General features: G+C 42.8%; 1 protein-coding gene across 2 annotated transcripts in view; it reads left to right on the top strand.

Moving 5' to 3' along the window:
* Positions 1 to 13,576, top strand: part of LOC124594977 (peroxisome biogenesis factor 1) — a 383,457-nt gene that overhangs the window by 204,122 nt on the left and 165,759 nt on the right. For both annotated transcript variants that reach the window (XM_047133503.1, XM_047133504.1), the window contains one exon: positions 13,012 to 13,071. In XM_047133503.1, coding sequence (XP_046989459.1) covers positions 13,012 to 13,071 — 60 coding nt within the window. The remainder of the gene's footprint in view (positions 1 to 13,011; positions 13,072 to 13,576) is intronic.

A 13,576-nucleotide genomic window follows, 5' to 3' on the forward strand; every position in this document is an offset into this window, starting at 1 on the left:
TTCCTCCCTTCCTTGTTCCCTGGGGATTCCATTCCAATGCTTTTTTCTCAATGGCTCCATCTGGTTTTCTCAATGTGTGCCCCAACCAACCCCACTTTCTCTCTCGTATCTGGTCTTCTATAGGTATCTGGTTTGTTATTCACCAGAGCTCCTCATTACATGTTTTTTCTGGCCACCAGATTTTCATGATATGTCAGAGACATCTATTTATGAAGTTTTGTTACTGGGATGTTATCTTTTTATCCATTTTCCAGCTTTCACTGGCATATAGAAGGACAGCTTTCACATTTGTATTAAAATATGGATTTTTATTTTGCACCTGATATTTCTATTTTTCCATATTGGATACAATTGTATGAAGGCACCTTTTAAATGTGGTTTTTCATGTAATCTCCAGCTCCACCATCTTCCATCTCTATACCACCCAGATGGAGGAATGAGTTGACGGTCTCCACCCGCTGCTCCCCTATTAACAGTGGCACCTCCATGTTCCCTGAATTTACTCTCAGTTCCTTTGTTTTGCCTGTATTTATCTTGAGGCCAGCAGTCTCTGTTTCTTCTTTCAGCAAGTTTAATTTAGCTTGCATATCAGTCAGCCTTTGAGCTAATAAAATTATGTTGTCTGCAAAATCCAAATCCTCCAGACATTCATGTATTCCCCACTGGATTCCTCATCTCCTGCCTGCTGTAAACTCTTCTCATAACTGAGTCTAGAACAAGCAGAAAAAGTGTTGGTGATAAAATGCAATGCTGCCAGACTCCAGTTGTTACTTTCATGGGCTCTGTCATATTTCCCTTGTGGAGTAAGCAACATTTGTAGCCATCATATAGATCTTTTATGATGTTTAAGATCTTCTGTGGTATGCCGTACTTCTGCAACACCTGCCAGAGCAGTTTATGTTTCACAGAATAGAAGGCCTTTTGAAAATCAATGAATGCCAGGCACATGGTTGCTTGGAATTCTTTGCTTTGCTCTAAAATAATCCTTAGTGTGTTAGTAAGATCAACACAACTGCATAGTGCCCTAAAACCAGCCTGTTCTTTACACAGTCGCTTATCAAGAGACTCTTTAATCTGTTTAAAATAATTCTGGTGAGGATCTTACTGGGCACTGACAACAATGCAATACCACACCAGTTGTTACAGTCTGACAGATTTCCCTTTTTTGGGAGCTTTACCACCAAACCATTTTTCCACCCCTTTGGCGATTTCTCTTCAAGCCAAATATGCTTCAGCAATGGATGGAGTATTTTAACAGTACTTTCAATATCAGCTTTTAAGAGCTCTGGTGCTGTGTTGTCTAGGCCTGGAGCCTTTGTATTAGGGTTTTCAAAGCAATCCCCCTGTCCATTGTGGGGCATTGCAGATTTATATCTTGATGTCCTTCGACCTCCTCTGGAACATTTCTTACCTGTTCCCCTTGGTTGTTTTCACAATTTAACAGTTCCTTGAAGTGCTCTTCCCATCTCTGTAGCAGTGCATGTTGAACTGTAAGCATCACCCCGTCCTTGTTCTTAACTGGTCCCTCTTGTCTGAAGTTCTTCATTGACAACCATTTGTTTATATTGTAGAGCTCTTTCATATTTCCTTGTCTTGCTGCCTCTTCTGCTAACTTTGCTTGCTCATCTATCCATTTCCTTTTATCTCGACATAGCCATATTTTCACTTTTTTGTTCGCCTCCATGTATTCTTTCTGCGCTTCACTCTTCTGCGCTCTTGTTCTACAAAGATTTAATTTAAGTTTTAGTTCTTTCATGTGGCTGATTTCATTCCATGTAGCATTGGAGATCCATTCTTTCCTTTGATGTGCCTTAAATCCTAAGATTTTATCTCCCACATCTAAATAACTATCTTTGATTTTTTGCCAACATGTTTCATTTCCCTCTTTCATAAAGTTTGCTTCAGAGAGGACCTGGAATCTGTTTTGTTCAAGGTGTACAACTTTGCATCCGCTGTTTTTTCCACAACATTTGAGGCTTTAATGAAACAAATTGGTTACACATGTATCATTCAATGTATTTTACATCTCAGGCCACTACTTTCTCCCATCTTACAGGCAGTGTACGAATCCCACATTGAAAATATTGTTCATCTTTTGAAGCAGTCCACGAATCAGTCCAATTTGTGACTTCATGGGATTGGAAGTGTTGGTCAGCCAGGCCATTGATATAAACAGGTGATAGTCAGAGGGAGCAATGTCTGGAGAATACGGCGGGTGGGGTAGGACTTCTCATTTTAACATTTCCAAGTACGTTTTGACCTCATTTGCAATGTGGGGTTGAACATTGTCGTGCTGCAAAATCACTTTATCATGCCTCTCATTGTGTTGTGGCGGTTTTTCTTTTAATGTTCTGCTCAAACGCATTGATTGATTGATTTTAACAGGGGAGCTAAAACAGCTTAGGTCTGACCTGCCACTGCCCGTACCAAAACTAGGTTTATTTTGCGGTATCGCTCCCTGTATATCTAGTAAAGCCAACCAGTGGCCTTAAATAGTGCAAGGAGTCCCTCTACCAGTTTTTTGTTAGACACAATTTCTTGAGGTCTAGTTGTCCTGAAGATTCTGTATCTTTTACTCTCCAATGCCATGCATTGGAAGATTAGGTGTGATGCAGTTTCTTCACCCTCATCACAGATCCTACATTTAGGATCCTCTTCCGTTATACCCATTGTGTGTAGGTGTTTTTTGAAATTCCCATGGCCAGTCATCAGTCCAGTCATGAGTTCCTGTTCAATCCCAAGATTACAGAGCTTCTTTTAAAACATGACTTGGGCATCATTACCTTACCATGTTTTTGATTATGGACCTTGGTCCAATATCCTACGTGCTGTTTCCTAAGCCAGTTCCATAGTTCTAATTTGATCATAGCCTTGGTGAGTGTCAGTTCAGGTTCCGGTCCAATAAATGGAGCTGTTGCCCCCATCCTGGCCAATCTGTCAGCTTGTTTGTTGCCACCGATCCCGGAGTGGCCAGGGACCCACACTAGGTTCACCCTATTGCTTGCCCCTAGCTCCACCACAGCCCTGTGGGAATCTGCAACAATCTTAGATCTTGTTGCAGGAGCTGCCAACGATTTCAGGGCTGCCTGGCTAGATGTAGATGCTATGGTCATTGTAGCACCTATGCATATTCTCCTCCACACATGCCTTCATTGCAGTAACTTCAGCTTGGAATGCAGAGGCCAGTTTCCCTAGAGAGATGATGCTCTCCAGTCTTGGCTGAACCCCGTACAACCCTGCCCCAATGCCTTGGTCTGTTTTCGACCCATCGGTGAACCAAATGATGTCCCCCATACGGCGTCGAACTGTTTTCTCCCACTGCTCCCTACTTCCAATTATTTTGTTGTAAGGCTTGTTGAAGCAGTTGGGAGTTATTATATAGTCGGAAGCCATTTCCCCAGCCATACCTATATTTACCTCACTCACTATGTTAGTGTGTGATTCTGGATATCCGAATGAGACCCAGTTTTGGCCAGTTTTAAGTCTGTGTGCCCCAGCTGCTGCCTCCATCTTAACCCAAAGGTGAAGTGGAGGGATATCCAGCATGGCTTCCATTCCAGTGGTTGGTGTGCTGCTAATTCTGCCCGTTATGGCTAAGCAGGCCAATCTCTGCTCCTTAGAAAGCTCCTTAGCAACAACCCGCTGGTCTACCTTTTCCCACCACACTATGGCCCCATAGGAAATGCTAGGTCTAACCACTGTGGTGTATATCCAGTGCATACCCCTGGGGCTTCGGCTCCAGTTTTTGCCACAAGCCCTCCTAGTACTCGCTAAAGTACTTTTTGCCTTGGAGCAGATGCTCTTAATATGAGGGGTCCAAGTTAGCTTCTCATCCAAGGTTACCCATAGATATTTCACTATCCCCTTCACAGGTAGAGTTTCATCGAAGAGCTTTAGATTCCAACTTGCATGCTGAATATGTCTCTTCGTAAATGGCACCACAACAGTCTTCTTGGGATTAACTCTCAGATCCTGTTTAATGCACCATTTCTGCACAATGTCCAACCCTCCTTGTGCCATATTCTTGACTGTGTCAGTGAATTTGCCAAGTATTACTATGACAAGGTCATCTGCGTATCCTTGACAGAAGCATTGTCTGGGATTTAGTTCCTCAATGAGTTCGTTCACCACTAGATTCCTCAATAGAGGAGACAAAACTCCTCCTTGTGGGCAGCCTCTAGTGGTCTTAATTACCATCTTTTCATTCATCATGGTAGCCTCTGTCTTCCTTCCACTAAGCATGGCCCTGGTCCACCTACATGTAGTGGTCCCCAGGTCATGCACATCTGCTCCCTTACCATGAAATCAAAGGTCGTGTTACTGAAGGCCCCCTCGATATCCATGAAGATGCAGAGGGCTATTTCTTGTGAGTGAAGTGCTTTTTTCACCTTCCCGACGAGTTGGTGGAGAGCTGTCTCACATGATTTACCTGGTTGGTATGCGTGTTGGTTCAGGTGTAGAGGGACCCTACTTAGCCTCCTCTCCCCAACATATACATTAACCAGTTTTTCCAATGTTTTGAGAATGGAGGAGGACAGACTAATTGGTCTCATATCCTTGGCCTTGGTATGATTAATTCTCCCTGGCTTTGGGATGAAGACAACCTACACTGCCCTCCAAGGATTGGGAATGATTCCTACTGCTAGGCTAACCCTGAATAGCCTGCATAGGACTCTTATAAGCTTTCCTCCTGCCTGTTGCAGGAGAGCTGGGAAAATTCCATCTGGGCCAGGTGACTTTAACGGTTGGAATGTTCCCACTGCCCCGTGGATTTTGTTGAATTTCACACACTCCTTGGCCAATTCCCAGTCCTCTCTTCGAGTGCCTGAGAACCGTTGTCTCTCTGAGGTCACATACTGGTGTGTGTTGTCCAGCAGAGCATATTGAGGAAAGTGAGTTTTGAGGAGCAATTCCAGTGTCTCATGTGCTGTCTTTGTGTATTCCCCATCCTCCTTCCTCAACGTACCTCCTGGATTGGTTGGTACTCTAGTGAGAATCTTGTGAAGTCTGGCTTTTGCAGCCGTGCCCACCACTTCCTCACAGAATGCCTTCCAGGATGCCTCCTTTGCTTGTCTTATTGCAAGATTGTAATTGACAAGGGTCTCACAATATTTAGCCCATTGTCCTTTACATCTCACAATATTAAACAGTCTCCGTACCTGTTTTCTTTGTGATTCCAGATTGTTATTCCACCAAGGAACACTCCTAATTATGCACTTCCTGGTGATTGTGCAGTTGTCTTGATATGAGGTCACTATGGCAGAGGTAACAGCCTCTGCTACTTCCTCAAATTCTACTGGCTTCCTTATCGAGGTTTTAATTTCTGATAAGCCTAAGTCAAGGTGCCTCCTATATGTCTCCCAGTCTGTTTCCCTGGGATTCCTATAGGTCATGGTCTGTCTGATTCCCATTTCAACCTTGAATTTAATGTACATATGGTCTGGTGAGGATGGCTCCATCACCACATGCCATTGTTTGACATAGATGCCCATCATCATGGAACCAAATGTTATGTCAATTACTTCTTCCCTTATGCTACTCCTGAATGTATGTTCATTGCCCCTATTCAGGACCTCTAAGTTGTTGGCTAAGAGAAATTCAAGAAGGTACTCACCTCTACTGTTGGTGTCATTGCTGCCCCACACTAGGTTGTGGGCATTGGCGTCACATGCCACCAGCAGTTGATCACCTTGCCGATGGCAAGTCTCTATGTCTCCTCACCTCCAAGAGAGGGGGGAGATATGCTGAGGCCAAAATAATTTCCCTCATGATACCTTTCTCACATTGCTGTATTTTGATGGTCACTAAGTACCTAGAGCAGAAATCCACCATTGGCACGAAAGAATTGCCATTTCTAACATAGATGCATGTTCTGGAGTTTCTTAAATTCCTAGCATAGATCAGCTTACCTCCAGTGCCTCCGAGGCTCGATACACCACCTTTGCATAAATAGGGTTATTGTATCAGGGACACGTCCACTTCCTGTCTCCCCAGGCAGTGGCTCAGGGCAGCAGAGGCTCCTTTACTCTACTGCAGATTAATCTGCGGCACCTCCAGGCTCCGTCTTTCTACCATCTTTGAGATCTTTCAGAACCCTGACGGTGACCTGCGAGAGCCCTAAAAACAGTTTCAGGTCCTGCTCCTGCATCACCTTCTGGGACTTCTCACCAACCTCCACCACCAGGGTTTGTCCTTCTGGAGCTACCTTCTGGTTAATCACTCTCCAGTCTTCTGTCGGGACTTTTGGGTTCTGGGCCCCTATTTTCCTGAACAGAGTCTTGGGAGAGACTTCCTTAAGGATCTTAGGTACCCATAATGATATCTTTGTGGACTTAAGAAGCTCCGCTGCCGTCTTGACCATCAGATTCGCATCTTCCCACGGGGATATCGTGAGCACCTTGTCCTTGAGCCATTCTACTGTGTGCACCCCCTCACAGACAAAAGTGAGTACACCACGATGTAGATAGACCCTCCTGAAGTTGGGACCGGGGCCAGTGTCGTCGTCCCCCCCCCCCCCCCCCCCCCCCCCCCCAATCTTTTCAGAGAGGGCCATCTGTACTAGTTTCTCCTGCTGCGAGGTAATGGTCACGAGTGGATAACCTTCCTGGATAACTGCCATCCTAAAAACCGAGCTGCAGTACTATAGGTCTGTTTCCATATTTCTTGCCTCGGTTTTTTCTGGACTTGCTTATCCAGGGAGGAGGGAGTCTTTGATTCCCCCCTTATCCACTTACTACCTGTCTTTGATATTGTGGGGGTCTGCGTGTCCCCGTCAACCTCAGACAGTTTTTCCTGGGAGTCTTAGGTTGTAGTCCCTTTACTTCCCTCCACTTGTTTTTAGGAAGCCACTCTTTACCTTCCTTTTTCCTCTGTTCCCTGAGTAGCTTCCTCCTCTGGACCCCAGACACACCTTTGATCTTAATCTGGTCTAGCTTCTCAGTTACGGTTCCCACTTCTGGCTCAGGTCTAGACCCTGATTCAGTAGTGGAAATGCCTTCCATTGGTTCTGTCTGTTAGGGTATCTGAGGTCTCAATTTGCCCCTCAGTTTCTTTTTCTTTATTTTCTATAGTCATGCCCATATTGGTCCCATGAGATTTGGGGATCTAGAAGGGCCACACCACAAATTCCCCACGCGGTGTAAGGCTAATTACTCAGGGAGGTCGCCCGGTATCCCTGAGGCTCTGTTTGCGACACATCTTCCCATGTGCCAAGCACCCCTCAGCACGAATCACATTGTACCTTGGGTTGGGTAGAACTGGGAGTGAATGGGGAAGATAGGACATTTTGGGGCACTCTTAGTCTGATCAATCGGCTGTGGCCTTTCCGGCAGTAGGTCCTCTACCTTCGACTTAGCCCTCAGCTTCCCGCGGATATGCAAGCCTCTCCACCCGCGAGGACAGTACTTCGTCAAGGTTGTGTCCCCCGGAGAGGGCTCAGATGCATTAATTACGTTTGATAATGAGCACCTGTGATTGTTTCACTTGGTTTTAACACCTCAGAGGACACTTTGCTGAGCTGGTCCCAGCAAATGCAGAGCATGATCTTGGAGCCGTGAATATTCAGTATTGCCATCAATGTGGAAGCACAGTCAGGGTATCCCCATGAATTTTTCATCTACATCTACATTTATACTCCGCAAGCCACCCAACGGTGTGTGGCGGAGTGCACTTTATGTGCCACTGTCATTACCTCCCTTTCCTGTTCTGGTCACATTTGGTTCGCGAGAAGAATGACTGCTGGAAAGCCTCCATGTGTGCTCGAATCTCTCTAATTTTACATTCGTGATCTCCTTGGGAGGTATAAGTAGGGGGAGCAATATATTCGATACCTCATCCAGAAACACACCCTCTTGAAACCTGGACAGCAAGCTGCACCACGATGCAGAGCGCCTCTCTTGCAGAGTCTGCCACTTGAGTTTGCTAAACATCTCCATAATGCTATCACACTTACGAAATAACCCTGTGACAAAATGTTCCACTCTTCTTTGGATCTTCTCTATCTCCACTGTCATCCCAACCTGGTACAGATCCCGCACTGATGAGCAATACTCAAGTATAGGTCGAACGAGTGTTTTGTAAGCTACCTCCTTTGTTGATGGACTACATTTTCTAAGGACTCTCCCAATGAATATCAACCTGGCACCCACCATTTGCATTTAGGGTTATCGTAATAAACCCATTTTTCATCCCTGTTCACAATGCGATGCAGAAATCCCTTCCGTTTTTGCCTCTGAAGCAACTGTTCACAAACACACAAACACCGTTCAACGTCTCTTGGTTTCAGATCACACAGGACCTAATTTCCTTCTTTCTGAATCATGCCCATGGCCTTGAGACATTTTGAAATGGCTTGCTGTTTCACTCCCACTAATCATGCCAGTTCTTCTTGATTTTGATGCAAGTCTTCACTCAGCAATGTCTCCAGTTCTGCATCTTCGGAAACATTCTCTCTTTCACTACTATGCTGGTCTAAGATGTTAAAATCACCATTCTTGAAACATTGAAACCACTCATAACATGTTCTTTTACTAATAGCGTCCTTACCATACATATTTGAGAGCATTTGATGAGACCCAGGCACTGTTTTCTTCATATTGAAACAAAACAGTAACACCTCCTGCAAATGACGGGAATTAGGCTCATCAACTGACATTTTCAATTGAAAACAACTTTATGATGCAGACACAAACCGACTAAAATTTGAATGAGGTTATGTTGACCGAGGTCCAAGCTAACTGCCTGACATCTACGATCTGTTTCTTTCAACCGCTATTTGCCGTTGTCGCCACCTATCGGCAAATGGTGGAAGCAAAGTTGTACACCTTGTAGTTCAAGGGCAAATGTTTCTTTGATCTGATGATCTTTTAACCTTGCCACATCTATTTTCTTTCTCCTGTGATTGAGCTTGGTTCTATTTACCACTATCTTGAGTCTGAATTCCACCAAAACTAGGTGTTGGTCACTTCCAATGTCTGCTCCTCTGACATCTAACAGAGAGTGTTTAAACTTGCGGTTTATGACTATGTGGTCTATTTGATTTTTGGTAACGTGGTCTGGAGAAACCCACATTATCTTATGTCCGTTACGATGTGGAAACAATGTGCCTTCAATGACTAGGTCGTGTTCAGAGCACGTATTTATCGACAGTTCAACATGTACATTTCTGATCCCCATGCCACGCACACCCGTGATATGTTCAAGCCCTTCATTTCCTGAAAAAACTTTTGCATTCAAGTCACCAATTACAATTTTTATGTCCCTAGAATTTGTTTGTCTAAGGACTCCGTTAAGCTCTGTATAAATTGCATCTTTTAATTCTTCTTTAGATATTTCAGTAGGTGCATAGCATTGAATTACAGTGACATATCACACATTTGTTTTAAAGTGTGCAGTTATTATCCATTCTGAGACTGGTTTCCATTCCAGTAATCTCTTCTTGGTGCTTTTACACAGTAAGAGCTCTACACCATTCCTATGCATCACGCCCTTACCTGTCTGACGCGCATACAGCAGCACTCCACCATTTTGTGTTTGGAATTCCCCAAATTCTGGCCACCTTATTTCACTTAGTCCCAATATATCTAGTCGGTAGTTCTCCATCTCTTTTTCAACCTGTCTTAGCCTTCCTGCCTCTCTCAATGTCCTTACATTCCAAAAACCAATACGGATTTTCCTTTTCAGGCCAAAGGTCATATCCTTAAGATCCATCTGGCTGTCTCTTCTTTTAGTTTCTGTGATATGTGGTTTTTGCTGGTGCAGGTTATCAGCCCACAGCCCCTGAGTGTCCTGGTGGGGCTGCCACCTCATGGTCTGGACACCTGCCAAGGTTTTATTTCAGGGCCTTACCCCTTAGCTTGTCTTCACCGTGACTATAGAATGCTATCCATCCATTCGCAGTAAGGCCTATGTACATCAATGTTGTCCTGGTTTCCAAGGATCTTCTGCTGTCCACATTAGGGGACTGTGCCTGCTGCCACACAATCACAGAGATGAAAAGGAAAGGAAGGGGGAGTATAGTATAGGATAGGATAGGACAGGACAGGATAGGACACTAGACAAGACATTGTGAGACATTCTTAATTTGGATCCTCTATGGAGACCTGTCCGGCTTAGGAGGCCCTGCCGGTAGTTACACTACTGCTGGTATAGCCCTCCATTTCATTGGATCACATGGACAGTGTTTTGTTAAGGCGGTGTCTCCTGAGGGGTGCTATTTACTTAGATTGGATTTTTCTGTGGAACATGTCTTGTTGCAGTCACACTTCTTTAATCAGTGCTCTTATCAGTATAGACAGTGTTGACTACCTGAGTGTAGGCTGTTTATCCCCACCTGCGTGTGGAAACATAGCTGCATGTGTCTGAGCATTCAACCCAGAACAGTCAGGGTTTTAAATTATGAAATTCTTAGTTTTTGAAGCATGACATTACTCTATAGCTACTACAAAGCCATTGCATTTTGAACAGTGTAATTAAATTGGCTATATAAATGTGTAATGCAGCCATTTCTGTTATCATTAATTTTTTGTTTTATTACAGTTTAATAACTTTTTTGTAACATACATTGAATGCTATTACATGGGTTCCACCACTTGTTTTCCTACATGTGTACTCTAAGGGGCAATTAAAAAGTTTCTGTTTGAGGGTGTCGATGCAGTGTATAGGTAATGTAGCACAACTCCAATGTGAATACGTAAGCACTGACATGTGGGCAAGGAATTAGAGGGGCATTCATGTCTTTCTGAAGTGTGTGTGGTAAATGTGAAAACAAACTATAGTGACGTTATTACCAAATGCATACCATCAGAACCAACGTGTTGTTATTATTTTCTTAGCTGCTGAAGGATAAACACTGGTAGACATCTACTGGAGTATGATGAGTGTGTATGGGACAGCATCTCTGTCGAAGACGATCGGTGTGGAATGGTGCGCCAAGTTCCATGCTGGTTGCAATTTGACACAAGATGCTGGTCAATTTGGGAGGCCAGCCTTGTCTGTTATGGATCAACTGAAATGGGAGACATGTGAGCACACTCCCTTTAGTCCTCATTTCTCCCCATGTGATTATCACATCTACAGCCTCTTAAAAAAGGCCTTCAAGGGTGATGATTCCTGTTGGACAAGGATGTGTAGCAGGCAGATATAGACTTCTTCACACAGCAGGACATGGTGTTTACCAAATGGGTATGTTCAACTTGGTGTGGTGATGAAATGATTGCCTCAGTGCTGACAGTGATTTTGCTTGACTGGCATACCGGTTCTGGATCATATGACCTCTGAATGGGAACCTTTTGATTGCCTCTTATGCATATAAAGTGTTATGCATCCAAGTCCCTCCTGATTTTTGTAATATAAGTGCAGGTTCTTGATTGTATGGCTGTATGTGTAAATAGTGCATATATGCACATTAACATCAGTAACTGTAATATGAAGAGCTTGGCAAAAGGCTTGTTCTCATTATACCATATGTTAGGGTTTCTTAGCATTCCATTCATGTATGGAGCAGGTGAAGAATATCTGCTTAAATGCCTCTAACTATTATTAGTCTAATCTTGTAATTAGCTTGGCAAAGGTTTGTTCTCATTATACCATATGTTAGGGTTTCTTAGCATTCCATTTATGTATGGAGCATGTGAAGAATATCTGCTTAAATGCCTCTAATTATTATTAGTCTAATCTTGTAATTAGTCTAATCTTGCCCTCAGGGCCTCTATGGGAGCAATAAGTAGGGGGCTGTAATGTTCATTACTTATTTAATACTGGTCCATAAAACATTTTAGCTAGGCTTTAACAGGATAGTTGACTTCCTTATTCAAGTGTGTGCCAGTTCAGGTTTTTCAGCATCTCCATGATGCTCTCCCACAGGTCAAACAAACCTGTGACCATTCATACAGTATACATCCAGTGTCCCTGTCATGCCTGATTGGTATGGGGTTCAAGACACCTGAACAATGTAGTAGAATGTGTCACATATTTTTCATAAGAAATCCCTTTGTAAACTGATTGCATTTTCTTCATATTGTACCAGTGAAATGAAGTTTGCCATCTGTTTTATCTACAACAGTGCCTATATGTTCATTCCATTTCATATCCCTACAAATTGTCACTCCCAGCTAGTTCTGTGAGTTAACTATTTCCAATTGTGACTCCTCAATGTTGTAGTATTGAATACTATGTCTTGTTTTCATTTTGTGAAGTGCACAATTTTACTTATCTGAATGCTTAGAGCAGTCTACCATACTCTGCACCTTTCTGAAATATTATCAAGTTCTGACTGAATATTTGTGCAACTGTTTTTAGACGGTATTTCATAGACAACCACACCAATTGCAAAAAGTTAGTTTTCTGTTAACATTGTTCACCAGGCTATGAATATACAACATTAACAGCAAGTGTCCCTACACACTTTCCTAGGACACACCTCAAGTTACTTGTACCTCTGTTGATGACTTCCCATCCAGGATAACATGTTGCAACCTCCATACCAGGAATCTCTAATCCAGTCAAAAATTTTATTTGCTATCTCCATAAGACCATACTTTCATTAGTGAGTATTGGTGTGATTCTGAGTTAAATATGTTTCAGAAGTCAAGATGTACCACATGACCTTAACCTTAATTCTTGGCTTTCAGTACCTCATGTGAGAAAAGCACAAGTTGGGTTTTGTATGACCAATGTTTTCAGAATCCATTCAGTTTGCGATAGAGGAGGTTGCTGTGTTTGAAATATCTCATTATATTTGAGGTCAGGATATTACAACATACATTTCATTCAGGATCTGAATTACTCCTCCCCCCCCCCTCCCCCCCCCCTCCCCCCCCCCCCCCCCCAAATTACGCAAATAACTGAAAAATGAAACTTATGTACCAGGACATAAAAAGTGAGAGCCATCATTGCCATCAAGAAATTCTGTAGATAAATGTAGTTTTAACAGGTTTTTATTTAAGAAATATTCGTGTAATTGAAATAATGCATAAATAGAAACTAACAAATCAATTGCTTGCTTTTTTCCAGAGCACAGAGTGCCAAGCCATGTATACTCTTTTTTGATGAATTTGATAGTTTGGCTCCAAGGTGAGTGGTCACTTACGTTTTCTAAAGATTTTTTTTCGTTTATTCATCTTAAGATAAAAGCTCTAAATGTGTATAATTTACACAATATTTCTTACTTTAAGGAAATATTATTGGTAACTAAAAATAAAGACCTATGACACCACTGCAATTGAGAGGAACATACTAGTCTCCCCAATTTCCGATTGATGTTATGAGGATCATCTGGTTTTGGTACTTGTATTCTTTTGTAAATGACACTGTAATCCTTACTTCCCATCTACAGTGTGTTGTTGTTCCCCTTTTCATGTTGTGCAACATTTACTTTGTGATCTACACTCTTTATCTTGGTGAATACAGGTTGCATTCATTCTCAAACAAACAATTACAATTTATTCTTAGGGTCTCAAGACAATTTAGTACACACTTTCAAATATCTGTAAATCCAGTAACAAAAGCATGCCTTATTTGTTGACATGGTTTAACAATGGTTTAGTTTCAAAATAATTTTGTTTGGAGACATACCACA

The sequence above is a fragment of the Schistocerca americana genome, chromosome 2, assembly GCF_021461395.2.
Source record: "Schistocerca americana isolate TAMUIC-IGC-003095 chromosome 2, iqSchAmer2.1, whole genome shotgun sequence".
Classification (NCBI taxonomy): domain Eukaryota; kingdom Metazoa; phylum Arthropoda; class Insecta; order Orthoptera; family Acrididae; genus Schistocerca; species Schistocerca americana.